A 14,081-nucleotide genomic window follows, 5' to 3' on the forward strand; every position below is an offset into this window, starting at 1 on the left:
TTGGCCCTGTGTTAATACACACCTGGATAGTTCTAGTGCAATCAAGGTGCTTACACTTGCTGGCAGTTAATGAAGTTCATTTAATGAGCAGAACCTGCTGCTATTTGCCCTGTTAGTTCCCACTGAAGCAGTGAAGTTGTACTCAGATTGCTTCTGCATTTTAGCTTAGATTTGGTTAAATAAGTGTTGGTTATCTGAGCTCCATTCCTCTTAGGTTGTATTTACACAGCTTCTACTCCGCGAGAAGGACCCGATGATCTTTTTTTTTATATTTGTATATTATTAGAATCTTACGACGGAGTATTAGGGCCAAACTAAAAAATTGGAAATTACGAGAATAAAGTCATAATGTTGCGAGAATAAAGTCTTAATTTATGATGATAAAGTCATAATGTTGTGAGAATAAAGTTGTAATAGAATAAAGTCGCAATATTATGAGAATATAATTTATGAGAACTCTAACAGGAAGAGCAGTCTTCTCTCTGTGTTAAAATGAGGAATATTGAGCATCTTGTGAAGTTATATTTATATATTTATAATATATTTAATATTACGACATTATTCTTGTAATATTATGACTTTATTCTCATAATTTCCATTTTTTTGTGCTTAAAATTATTAGCAACATTAATGACAAAGTTCAAGTGTGGTAGTGGGAGGCAACCAAATGAAAATGTCACAAGTCATATTTTCATTCTAATCAAAGAAAAGGAAAATGGGAACTCGCTATAAGATATGACAATAAGTAATTATCACCCGTTACATTAAAATGGATTCATCTGATAAGAAAAAGAGCAGGAATGTGGTGTAACCCCTGTTTATTATGTATTATCCTTCCTATAATGCTCTAAGAAGTTGTCCCGCTCCTTGTTTTTCTGGCTGCTGCACAGCTTCCTCCAGGATCACATGATAGGAAGACAACACATCCCAGCACTCTTTCTCTTCCCAAACAAAAGGCTCCAGCAGGATACGTGTTGCCACTTACCTCAAAGGGTTCTGTGGTGCGAGTGTGAAGATTAGATAAGATAACCACCCAGTGACTTTCAAGTAAAGTTTGCAGCCCCAAAATACCACGTACACTTAATCTGCGTTTGATGCTTCAAATGAGTAAAGAAGGCTATTTTCAAAGATATTAAAAATGCATCTGAAAGGTAATTATCCATAAAATATCTCTGCATTTATAGTAGGCTTTGACTCGGGGTCAAACCCAACTAGAAAGTACTGAAAATCCAACAGTTAAGGGGGTGACAACAGTACCTTTTGGCACCATTCCAGATATCTCCCAGCAACAACCCCAACCCTGTCTCTTTCATCAGCGCTTTCAGCTTCTCTTATCATGGCGACCAGATGTGATTCTGAAATGCTTTGCAACGTGGGCTCAGCCAAAAGGCTCTCTATAGGTCAAAGTTACAGGAGTTACGCAAACAGAAATAACAATTTTTCATAGACTACATTAAAAACAAATTTCAGATTTCAAAATGTATCAAAGTTATGTCTTTGTTTGTCTTTTTTTCTGGAGACAAACCTGGAACCGCTCCATTTGATAATGCATTTGGTTAATTTCTGTTGAGGTTTCAAAAGAAGATTAAGGCCCTGTCCCAATACACCCACTACCCCTAATTTTCAGCACTACCCCTAAATTGTGTGCGTTCCCGTGAGGGTAGTGGTGTCCCAATTCCTCTTTTCATCTAGTGGTAATGAAGAAAATGAGTGTAGTGGCTATGAATCTGTCCCTACGGATTGAGTGTTTTCCGATCCTCACTAGCTGATCTAGGGCCAGAAAAATTTCCCAATGCTTTTCGTCGTCATTTGCAGACTGAATAAAAAAAAAACATGGCGGACATTTCTAATTTTTAGTGAATAAAATCAATATTTTGAGTTAGTTTCTGCATAAAAATGTGTTTTGATTACATTTCTAGCGAGAAATATATATTTTACTTTCATAATATTCACTCAGTGAATGTACATAATCACTCGTTTGCCCGTTGTTGCGAAGTCTTTTTCAAACCTCACCAGAATAAAGGCTGATTTATGGTTCTGCGTTACACGCAGAGCCTAGATTACGCGGCGACGCGCGCCACACCCTACGCCGTAGGCTCTGCGTCGATTTAACACGGAACCATAAATCAGCTCCGGAACCGGCAGGCAGAAATCCCGAAATTTTCGGAGCAAATTTCTTAACAGGCGTAGCTACAACTGTTAGATTTCATCTATTAAACCAACATTTATCTTCCTAAATTATTTATTTCAGCCAGCGGTAATTCTCAACAGAGCTGCAGGTTTCTCCCCGGGACGACGGCGCAGGTTGACCTGGCGATGACGTTTGTACTCCGGCTGCTGCTGCTGCTGCTGCTGCTGCTGCTGCTGCTGCTGCTGCTGCTGCTGCTGCTGCTGCCGAAAACATCGGGTCAAATTTCTTAACAGGCGTTATTTGGATAAACTGAGCCCAGGTTGGGGATCTTAACGGTTACTTTTACACCTGAAAAAATATTAAAACTTAATAAAGTGGCATATTAACAGCGCTACAGCTGAAATTAAAACAGCTTTTGGCTCTCAGCTTCCTGATTTTAGGGGTGGTGCTGAAAAGTAGGGCTAGGGGGAGTATTGGCACAGGCCCCTGGGAAGATTGCAAGTGCCCTAAAATCTGTGGCTTCTTTTTTAGGGGTAGTGGTAGTGAGGGAGGGCTAGTGGTAGAAAGTAGGGGGTGTATTGGGATTGGCCCTAAATATCTACTGGAGAACAGCGTTGTCAGTAAAACTGCTGAGGTGACACAGTCTCGTTCTCCTTTATTAAAATGTAAACATCTGAAACAAAACCGAAAAGCATTTTATTGCATAAGTTCTTGTTATCTTGTTCCTCAGCGGTTTGTTTTTCCCTCGTTATTACGGGAAAAAATGAAGAACAGAGTGTCGTCTTCCTCAGAGTGATATATGTGTTTGTGCACAAGGTCAATCTCAACATTGCGTTAATTTAGGAAGTCAGTGCTGCAGGTGAATAACAATAGATGATTTTTGTTGGTGTGTATTATTGGGGTAATATCTGGTGATGTATGAGATATGTGCATTGTAGCGTCTGACTGAAATTCTCTTCTTTTTTAAGGAAAAGTAAAACAAACATGTTTCAAATGTTGCTGTTTTTGGTCCAAAAAACAGGCAACGGGTACGTTATCACACTCCCACTTGTGCCTTGCACAATATCTCCGTGATTTATGTTTCCTCTCTGTCAAGAGCAAGCCTTTAAAAGAGCACATTCACTGTTTTCGGGGTTAGTTTAAACATCATGGCGTGCCAGAAAGAAGTGTTCGTGGGCGCGGTTCTTTTCCTTATTGCCCTCCTTTCAATCGGTGAGTTTGTTTTGGGAATTTGGATTCTGTTGCATTTTAAGTTGCATTCTCGTGTTGATGTCTTTGCTGCAGCTGTAGCAACGATTACGCTTTAAAGCAGGGGTCTTCAACTAGATTATTCAGGGGGCCACATCTGCAAAAGGACTGTATGGACGGGGCCACATTGCGTGTGCGCACAAAGCACGCAGGCGGAAAATGTGGGGGTTTTCAAAATGTATTTTGCACTGAAAGACGAAGATTTATGTACAGGACTCTCTCAGAAAATTAGAATATTGTGATAAAGTCCTTTATTTTCTGTAATGCAAAAATGTAAAACCTTCTGGATTCATTACAAATCAACTGAAATATTGCAAGCCTTTTATTATTTTAATATTGCTGATCATGGCTTACAGTTTAAGAAAACTCAAATATTCTATCTCAAAAAATTTGAATATTCTGGGAATCTTAATCTTAAACTGTAAACCATGATCAGCAATATTAAAATAATAAAAGGCTTGCAATATTTCAGTTGATTTGTAATGAATCCAGAATGTATGACATTTTTGTTTTTTTAATTGCATTACAGAAAATAAAGAACTTTATCACAATATTCTAATTTTCTGAGACAGTCCTGTACATTTGTGCTCAGGAATGAGCAGGAGAATATATCTGTCTAGTTTACATATGAATTATGTATTAATTGTCTCCAGATTTAGTCATTGTGAATGTTAAATATAATATTCAGATAAAGAAATATTATTTGAAATGCAAGTTCATTTTCAAACCATGCATTGTTCAAACCTCCGGCCCGCCGGCCGGAGGTGAAGTTAAATGCAACGATATAAAACGATTTAATATTAAAAACATTAATAACTACTGTAGGTATGTCCCGATACTTTTTTGGCCGACACCGATGTTTTGAAAATGCCGTGATCGGGCCCGATCGATCGGGACAACACTACTCCCCCCCCCCCTTTTTTGAGATATGACCAGGGGCCACATAAAAGCTCCTGGCGGGCCGCAAGTGGCCCGCGGGCCGCCAGTTGAATATCCCTGCTTTAAAGTGTCATTTTAAATGACTTGGTTTTCTCAGGCGAGTGTATAATCGGCGGCCGAGAAGCAGCGGCACACTCCCGGCCCTACATGGCCTCCATACAGGTGCCGGAGGGAGAGCAGCTGAAGCATGAATGTGGCGGCTTCGTGGTTGCAGATCAGTGGGTGATGACGGCCGTGCACTGTCTGCCCACCGGGTGAGGCAGCTCTCCAAACACCACACACCTCCAGTTATTTGATGGTTGCCATAAATGTGTAATTTCTCTGTAATTTCACTAAAGCAAGTATGCTTTCTTGTTGTTTTCAACAATTCCTCTTGTATAGGCCAAATGGAAGGAAGGTGGTGCTGGGTGTTCATTCTCTGAGCCAACCTGAAGACACCAAGCAAACCTTTGACATTTCGGAGGTTCACAATCATCCTGGCTTCAGCTTTAATAATTATGACAATGACATTGCTCTGATTAAGGTAAGAGTATAAGGCAAGGGAAGTTTATTTGTAGCACAATTCAAGACAAGGTAATTCAAAGTGCTTCACATCAGCATTACAAGCGGCAAGACACAATTAAACAGTAAATAACAAATAAAATGATAAGAAAAGAGGTAAAATAATAAAAAGCACAAGTTGTTAAAAAGTAAGGGCAGTAGAGTACAGCAGGTTCACATCTCATTCTTACAATGGTAAGAATTACGTTTCTATACGGTCAAAACGTACAAAGACCGGGTCAAATACAGTATTACAAAAGTAATCTGTAACAATTCGTAAAGTGAGTTAAACCAATTTGTTTCTATGCCACAAGCCCTTGTTAAACTGTTGCTGTTTTCAAAAAGCTCAATTAATAACATTTTTGGGGATAATTGTTGGTTTTTCCAGCTGGATCGTCCATTCAACGCCTCCGAAGCAGTTAAGGCGTTGGAGTTCCTGCGAGCCGGTGGCACTAACCCTGAAACCGACGCAGAGGTGGAAACGGCCGGCTGGGGTTCGCTGGACAACCTGGGGTCCCGGCCGGACACGCTCAGGGAGGTGGTGGTGGACGTGGTCAGCTCCACGCGCTGCAGGCGCAGCGACTACTTCGGCTCAAAGTTCACGGCTAACATGATATGTGCACATCGATTGTGCCCAGAACCCTGCAGGCAACCGTACAAGAAGGAGGACACCTGTGATGTGAGTTCTGTTGTTTCTTCCTCGGATGAAGCGCATGAATCGGGAACATGTTCACTACGGAAGAGTATTAGGGCCAGTCAGGAGAAAAATTAAAATAATATTTTAGAGGAGGAAGATTCTTTTTCATTATGCACTTCAAGAAAAAAGTCAAAATGTCGAGAAAAAAAGTCGAAATGTAATTCAACTTTATCCTCGAAATTTCGACTTTATTCACGAAATTTCAACTTTATTCTTGAAATTGTATTTCAACATTAATCTTGACGTTTCAACTTTTTTCTCGACATTTCGACTTTTTTCTCGAAGTGCACAATAAAAAAATATTGAGAAAAAAGTCGAAATGTCGAGTTTAATGTTGAAATACAATTTCAAGAATAAAGTCGAAAATTCGTGAATAAAGTCGAAATTTCGAGAATAATCAACTTTTTTCTCAACATTTCGACTTTTTTCTCGATATTGTACTTCAACATTAATCTCGACATTTCGACTTTTTTCTCGACATTTCGACTTTTTTGTGCACAATAAAAAAAAATCTTCCCATCTCAAATTTTTTTTTGTCCTGCATGGCCCTAATACTCTTCCGTACGTTCACAGATAGTTCAGACACAAGAAAAATTCCTGCTGTCCTCAAAAATCATATCACAAATGTTCAGTTCTCCTAAAATATGATAAAATCTAGAAAACATTACAGCTACTTTTCCCTTTTTCATCTGCTGCTTGAGGCACCATCAATGTATTTGTCAGGTCCAGGTTAAAGTGTTTACCCCCTTTTGTCTCCTTTTATGACTTTAGGGTGACTCTGGAGGGCCGTTGCTCTACAATGGCATCGCAGTTGGCATCACTTCCAACGGAGGAAAGAAGTGCGGCCAGCTTAAAAAGCCTGGCATTTACACCATCATCTCCCACTACACAGAGTGGATAGACGGCATCATGGCTGCAGCCTGATGCAGCTCCAGAGCAGAGCAGTTGAAGTAAAAGAAAGGTTTCAAAGTTTCCTCTTTCCACTGAGTTGCTTCATATACACTTACATGCAAAGCTGATGTGCTTGAATGTTTTGTCTTTCTCATACACCATAAATGCATGTCTCCAGAGATGGATGTCCAGAACGATGCATACTACAACCTTCTGTAGAATCCAATTCACTTTCATATTGTATTTCACCTCATTTTATTGTATAATAAAAATACAGCTCATCTCTCTATGGTGTGATGTTTGTATCACTGTATAACTGTTATCTTGTCCAATAAACATCAAATGAAGTGACTTTCCATGAAGAGATATGCTGGGGGAAAAAAAATCAATATGAAAGAGCCATTAACCATGAAGAATGCTTCATGTATGAACCCGAACGACTATGGAGATTTATACATGCAGTCGTGGATTTAGGAGAGCTGAAGGAACAACATTTATGATTCATTTTTACATTTAGCTCTTAAGTAAATGTAAGAGCTTGTTGGTAAATACATTTGAAAAATGGCCTTTCAGGATGAAATTCTTACGCAATCAAGACATAAACAAGAAAAAAAGGAATGAACTCGTCAGTGTTCATACAAATAAAAAGATCTAATAGTAAATCAAACCTTTTCCTGTCCTCCCTCTTAAGTTCTGTGCAGAAAAACACATAAATTGTTCCTAAAAGTTTGGAAAACCCAGACACCAACTACATTTTCTGTGAAACCAGAGCACATTTCTTAGTTCTCAGACAAAGATAAAGTAGACGACATATCAAATTTATTCCTTGAGATTGTGATACCTTTCTGCTGGTTATCCCACTTTTAAAAGCAGAATATGAGGCATTTATTTAAAACAGGGGTCGGCAACCTGCGGCTCTAGAGCCGCATCCGGCTCTTTAGCGCCGCCCTAGTGGCTCCTGGAGCTTTTTCAAACATGTTTGACATATTTTTTTCCTTATTTTCTTCTTTTTTTCTTATTTTTTCTTTTTTTTCCTTTTTTTCTTCTTTTTTTCCTTTTTTTCTTCTTTTTTTCCTTTTTTTCTTTTTTTTCCTTCCTTTTGCCTTTCCTTTTTAATCTCGACATTTCGACTTTTTTCTCAACATTTTGACTTTTTTCTCGAGATTGTACTTCAACATTAATCTCGACATTTTGACTTATTTCTCGAAATGTTGACTTTTTTCTCAACATCTTGACTTTTTTCTCAACATTTCAACTTTTTTCTCGAGATTGTACTTCAAATTTAATCTCGACATTTTGACTTTTTTTCTCAACATTTCGACTTTTTTCTCAAGATTGTACTTCAACATTAATCTCGACATTTCGACTTTTTTCTCAAAGTGCATAATGAAAACATCTTCCCCCATTTATAGCTAATACATGCAGCATGTGTTGTCTTCATTCTAAGGCTTATACAAGACTTTTCATTTTTTGCGGCTCCAGACATATTTGTTTTTTGTGTTTTTGATCCAATATGGCTCTTTCAACATTTTGGGTTGCCGACCCCTGATTTAAACCAATTAATTCTTAATGTAATTCAATTCCATAACAAATTCAGAGGCTGCTAATTCTAAACAGCTGAAACTTAAATATCACTTCTAGTCAAATGTTTTTCCCTCTGCACCCACATAAAGAAATCATTCATCTCTTAACAAGTAGTTAACTTCCAGTGCCCCCTCACTCCTCTCCCCCATCACTTTATTTCTTTCCTTCAGCTCCTGAGGGGAGAATCTCTTGGCCGAGAAGGCTCCGCCTCCATGTGAGGCGACTAGTTTGTTGACTCCTGAGAGCAGCTCCTTCACCTGCGGATAGCTCAAAGCCCCCTGGGATTTGGTGACGTTCAACTCGTAATAGCGACTCCCGCAGCTCCGGACGAGCTCCTGCAGAGAGGAGTGAGCTCGGGCCACGTAATCGTTGATGTTCTGAGGCCGGTACGGGTTTCCCTCCACGTGAACGAACAGGACGATGGTGTGCTCGGGAATCTCTCGCCCAAAGATCTTCTGCATGTGTCCAAGCATCTCCCGCTCCCCCTGGGTGAAGCGTCCGACCTGCAGCACCAGCAGGAAGACGTGGGGTCCGGGCAGAGCCAAGGCCAGGCAGTCTTTCACCAGCTCTGCGTTCTCCACCCCGTCTTCGTCCCACAGCTCGGGGGTGTCCACCAGGAGGATCCGTCCGCCTGCTGCACACACTTCCTTTCTATCGCAGGACAAAGTTGGTGCGGCTTGTTCGTGAGCGAACCCGCTGACTGAGTACTGATGGCCCGCTCGGTTTAGAATTAGATTAAGGGCAGAGGATTTCCCACTGCCGGAGAGGCCCAGTAGAATGACAGAAATCTTCTTTGTTTCATCATCTAGGAGACAAAACAGAACAAGTAACAACCTGTTACAGGAGAATTCTGTGTAAAGAAGATCAGGGGCCTCATTTATAAAGCTCGCTTGCGCACAAAACAGGGCTTGAAAGATGCGCAAGCCACCTTCTACGCAAAGGTTGTGATTTAAAAAGAAAAAACTAACCGAAAAATCTGCGTATCCCTACGCCAACCCTGACCCTCCCGTAGGAACTTACTTAAGACACGGGGAACTGGCGACGCAGGCGGTGAGGTGGTGAAATGAAGCCAGATTCATGTCATACTCTTAATAATGTCATCACATATCAGACTTATAATATAATAGCGCTGATCATGTCCCTCTGTGTTTGAAGCTCAGCGTCAGTCAGGACTCTGGTGCTGCTGGAGCCGCGGTGCAGGACACACCGGGCCGGGAACTTCCTCGTCACCCACCGCGACAACCGTAGAGTGACTGAGGACAGAACAAATGAGGGGCTCCGTAGAGCGTTTAGGGGCTCTACGGAATATATATATATAGTGAGTTTTACACGCGCGAGAAACCTTTACGCGCGGGCGTAAATTATGGTTCTGCGTTAAAACGACGCAGAGCCTACGCCGTAGGGTACGCGGCGACGCGCACCTACGCCGTAGGCTCTGCGTTGGTGTGACGCGGAACCATAAATCAGCCTTGAGCAGCACTGAGGGGAGATGGGCCGTTCTCGCATCACCTTCGCACAGTGTCTTGATAATTTGCAATTACAGGCTGAGCCTACCGCTAGTTTTTAAACTGTAAAAAGTGGGGGTGAAAAAAACATGATTTTGAAAAGACGGGGGGACATGTCCCCCCTGTCCCCAGTGGAAATTGCGCCGTGGCACTCACGGGCAGCAACGGCGTGCTGCCACTCACTCGCTTTATTTTATACTATTTATATACTTTTTCTACTTTTACTGTGACCACCAAATAATGTGGTTTTCCTGTCCTCCACCTCATCCCCAACATCTCCATCTCAGTCTCCGTAAAATTCAGTGGCACGGTTGCTCGACACGTCTCATTCATCCTGACGCACAAACAGGCTGCAGGAAGCCGCTGCGCATGCTCAGCAGGCTCATTCATATGCTAATACTACTTTGCATTGCCCATTTATGGTATGAAGTGGGTGTGTAGAGGGCGGGATATGAGGCGAATTCACCTGCGCAACCTTCCAGCTGGACTGTGATTTATAAAGAGAACATTGCGTGCAAGTGTGCGTGCACGCGGTTTTATAAATCTGTATTTTTTTTTGCGCCCGCCATTTTCGGCTTTTGGGTTTACGTGCACTTTTAGTATGAATCCTACACACTCTTTTATAAATGAGGCCCCAGATAATTAAAAACACTACTGGGAATAAGCACACGCAGTCTGGTGTCGGGGCAAAATAGCTCTACTTTGGTCCCATCCATCTATACGACTCCTGTGAACTCCTGTGTTCTGTCAAGTCTAGCGGTTCGTTCAAAGAACAGTCATGCGTTTTGATTACAAACAGAAGTTTTCTTCTGGCAAATTTTCTAAACATGGACAACTAATGGCGCTTTTCCACTAGTACCTACTCAGCCCGACTCGACTCGCCTCGGTTTTGTGCTTTTCCACCAGGGGTCTAACGTGCCGAGTAGATACTTTTTCTGTAACTATTCTGCCGAGGTTCTAAGCTGCTGAGTCGGCTGTATCTGACATCATCACACTACAGGCCACCGAATGGTCGGGGGGTTGGAGTCAGACGTCTGAGTCAGGAGGAGGAAATCAGAGAAAGAGACTCTGACGGATTCTTGTTCATTTTATTCAACAGGTAATGGCAGCACAAAAGTCTGTTTCATGATCCAACTCTGAGGTGCAGATGTTCATAAACCTGGTGCTGAGGAGAGAATTAAAAATTAAAAAGCTGACTTTTCAGCAGCGCCGAGACAAACAAAAATAAAAAAGCGTTGCCGCTTGAATCTTCTTTCACTCTCATTTTTTAACTTGATATGGAACACAAGCCACAGACCCAGCAGCACATCTATCATCTCCTCCAGGTTCTACATCTTTAGTGTTGTTGTCTTCTTCCTTTAGCTACACAATCAAATACGTCACAGCAGCTTCTCTCCAACCTCCTACTTCTAATCTGGATATTGAAAAGAAACGAGGGCAAGTCGAGTTGGGCTGAGTAGGTACTAGTGGAAAAGCGCCATAATTGTATCATGGACAACTGCTTCCTATGATCACTACTATGTAGACACATGTACAGTAGTAGGCCTGCACTCCTGCTGGTGATCAAGTCATCAAGCGGCAGTGATCAGCAGGAAGTTAAAAAGGGGGTACTTAGTTTTTACCAATTGATATTTTCTTTCTGGCTTCATATCTGTTGTACAGTACCTTGATCCACGCCTTCATCACCTCAAGACTCGACTACTGCAACAGCATCCTCTACGGTTCAACTTCCAAGGTCCTCAATAAACTCCAATACATTCAAAACTCTGCCGCCCGCCTGCTCACCCACACCCGCTCCAGAGATCACATCACCCCAGTCCTCCAGAAGCTCCACTGGCTCCCCATCCCTCAACGGATCCACTTCAAAATCCTTCTCCTCACCCACAAAGCCCTCCACAATCAGGCCCCCTGCTACCTCACCGACCTGCTCCACCGCTACACTCCCTCCCGCAGCCTCCGCTCCTCTGACGCCAACCTCCTGTCCCTTCCAGTCAGAACCAAGCACCGGACCTGGGGCGACAGGGCCTTCTCCATCGCTGCTCCCACCCTCTGGAACTCCCTCCCCAAAAACATCCGTGACTGTACAGACCTCCCAGCATTCAAATCCCATCTCAAAACCCACCTTTACAGAACTGCTTTTAATGTGTGATTAATGTCCTGTCTCATGTTGTGTCCTTATGTACTGTCCTGTGTAATTGTAATTTGTATTTGTGTTTTGTTGTAATGTAAAGCGTCTTTGAGTGCCCTGAAAAGCGCTATATAAATAAAATGTATTATTATTATTATTATTATTACAATGTTTTACTTTTAAAAATCATAATTTTACCATATTTTTACACATGCACACACAAAATAAGTAATAAAAAAATGGATTTGTTAAATAATATGAAACATCCTTCATGTCTACCTTTCTTTTTTGTATCTGATGAAGAGTAACTCACCATCGGGGGTGCTCATGTGCAGCTGCAGCATGGCTCTGTGGCTGATCTCTGCCTCCTGAAGACTTACTCTCCTTGTCTCAAGTTTGTTCTTTTCAGCTGCTTCCTTCTTTCTCTCCTCAGCATGCTTTGCCTTCAGCTCCTCCACTTCTCTGGCTCTTCTTTCTTCCCGCAGTTGAGCCCGTTCTTTGAACGCCTGCGCCTTCTCCTCTGCTTCCTGCACCTTCTGCTTGAGCATGTTCATGGCCGAGTCCTCCGTGCACCTTCTCCTCGACTCCGTCAGCATGGTTTCAGTGTAGCCCCTCTCACCGTTTTCAGCCAGCACATTGCTGACCATCTCAAGCAACGCGTGCAGGCCGCCACTCGCAGTGGAGGCCGTGATACGGCAGTATCTACCGTCACACATGTTTATCAGATCCAGGAGGGTGTCATCCAGTGTGTCAGTAACTTTTCCATCTTCCAGCGAGAGAATAACCAGGTATTTCAAACTCTCAACTCCAAAGTGTGCTTGCAGAATCTCTATCAATCTTCTTTCCTTCTTTGTGTAACACCCACCTTGAATCAGCAGTAGAAAGGTTGTGATTGCATTTGTGCAGCACTTAAAGCATCCATCCATTGCCTGGCAGATGCTCTCCTCTGGCATGTCTTCTTTTAAATGTGCATAGTGCAGGCTAATCATGTGATCCTCCACCGTTAAGTTGCAGACTGGGTTTGACCCCAGAGAGCTGAAGGCTACCTGATGACCGTTATCTCCAGAGCTGTCCTGCAGCAAAGACTTCAGACAAGACCACTCCTCTACCAGAGATATAACCAGCATGGTCCGCTTAAATGGTACAGTTTCTGCCAAACAACAGAGGAATTACATGTTAGTAAATGCACAAAAAGGAAGTTGCAGCATTTTAAACTGAATTTCCCTATGTTTAGTAAATGAAATTACGTTCGCATTTAAACACAGATGTGTTTTTATGTAAAAAAAAACAATGACTCACTTTGGGACATGTTTTTAGTAGATCCGTCAGCCTGAGACCACACCTGAAAAGGATTCTTTGGCTCTGAAACCGATGCTTCCTGACTCTCGTATTTCATGTAGTACCCGCACTTTTGTTTTCAAGGAAATGCATTCCATCAGGCAAACTTCACTTAACATACATCTTCCTCATGCTTCACCTTTTACCTAAGAATACAAAGAAAATGTCTCCCCCTCCTTCTCTTGTGAACATACCTTCTGTTTCAAAGTGAACTAAATACTTCAGTAGTAGACACTTTCTACAAAAAGCAGAATTACAGGACTGTCTCAGAAAATTTGAATATTGTGATAAAGTCCTTTATTTTCTGTAATGCAAAAATGTCATACATTCTGGATTCATTATAAATCAACTGAAATATTGCAAGCCTTTTATTATTTTAATATTGCTGATCATGGCTTACAGTTTAAGAAAACTCAAATATCCTATCTCAAAAAATTGGAATATTCTGGGAATCTTAATCTTAAACTGTAAACCATAATCAGCAATATTAAAATAATAAAAGGCTTGCAATATTTCAGTTGATTTGTAATGAATCCAGAATGTATGACATTTTTGTCTTTTTAATTGTATTACAGAAAATAAAGAACTTTATCACAATATTCTAATTTTCTGAGACAGTCCTGTATATTACTATTCTCCATGATGAAATGCTCATCACTCATTCGTCTCTAAAGTAAGTAATGTAATGGCCCATACCTTACAGCAAAAACACCCTCCTGAGAAGCATTGAAAAAACTATTTTGATCATAAGACATGTTTGACATAACCCATCATAGGGACTGGGGCCAACTGTCCAATCCTGGTGGGCTCAGGGAAGTATGACGGCAAGAGAAAATGAGCTAAACAGTCTCAGCAATGAGTATATTTCAATAGTGTTCACAAATCTTATGTCATGTTCAATAAAACCATTTTAAATGGAAACATTACGGAACTGTACAAATATTCAGTCTGTTAGCTTGACTGAATTAAATGTTCCTACATTAATCTAATAAATTACTATGCTGTAGAATTAAGCAGGCTGGAAGATATCCTGTTGTCTTTTCTTGTTTTAATGGCCTATTGCTAAACCAGTCCAACCAC

At 41.4% G+C, this 14,081-nt stretch overlaps 2 protein-coding genes across 2 annotated transcripts; one reads left to right on the top strand and one right to left on the bottom strand.

Moving 5' to 3' along the window:
• Positions 1-4,408: 4,408 nt before the first annotated feature.
• cfd (complement factor D (adipsin)) lies at positions 4,409-6,731 on the top strand. Its single transcript, XM_061743423.1, has 4 exons — positions 4,409-4,572; positions 4,700-4,841; positions 5,247-5,537; positions 6,327-6,731. The coding sequence occupies exons 1-4, from the start codon at positions 4,466-4,468 to the stop codon at positions 6,477-6,479; spliced, it is 693 nt and encodes a 230-aa protein (XP_061599407.1). The 5' UTR covers positions 4,409-4,465; the 3' UTR covers positions 6,480-6,731.
• Positions 6,732-7,754: 1,023 nt separating this feature from the next.
• On the bottom strand, positions 7,755-13,015 carry LOC133462477 (GTPase IMAP family member 8-like). The gene is made up of 3 exons (XM_061743744.1): positions 12,963-13,015; positions 11,977-12,813; positions 7,755-8,835 (listed from the first exon to the last, which is right to left on the bottom strand). The coding sequence occupies exons 1-3, from the start codon at positions 12,970-12,972 to the stop codon at positions 8,123-8,125; spliced, it is 1,560 nt and encodes a 519-aa protein (XP_061599728.1). The 5' UTR covers positions 12,973-13,015; the 3' UTR covers positions 7,755-8,122.
• Between the last annotated feature and the right edge of the window lie 1,066 nt (positions 13,016-14,081).

Source organism: Cololabis saira, chromosome 16, assembly GCF_033807715.1.
Source record: "Cololabis saira isolate AMF1-May2022 chromosome 16, fColSai1.1, whole genome shotgun sequence".
Classification (NCBI taxonomy): domain Eukaryota; kingdom Metazoa; phylum Chordata; class Actinopteri; order Beloniformes; family Belonidae; genus Cololabis; species Cololabis saira.

Coding starts and splice junctions, on each gene's coding strand:
- LOC133462477 (XM_061743744.1), bottom strand. Junction 8,836..11,976: donor GCACATGAGCACCCCCGATG/GTGAGTTACTCT, acceptor TTTGTCTCCTAG/ATGATGAAACAAAGAAGATT.
- cfd (XM_061743423.1), top strand. CDS start 4,466: ATGGCCTCCATACAGGTGCCGGAGGGAGAGCAGCTGAAGCATGAATGT. Junction 4,573..4,699: donor GTGCACTGTCTGCCCACCGG/GTGAGGCAGCTC, acceptor CCTCTTGTATAG/GCCAAATGGAAGGAAGGTGG. Junction 4,842..5,246: donor ATGACATTGCTCTGATTAAG/GTAAGAGTATAA, acceptor TGGTTTTTCCAG/CTGGATCGTCCATTCAACGC.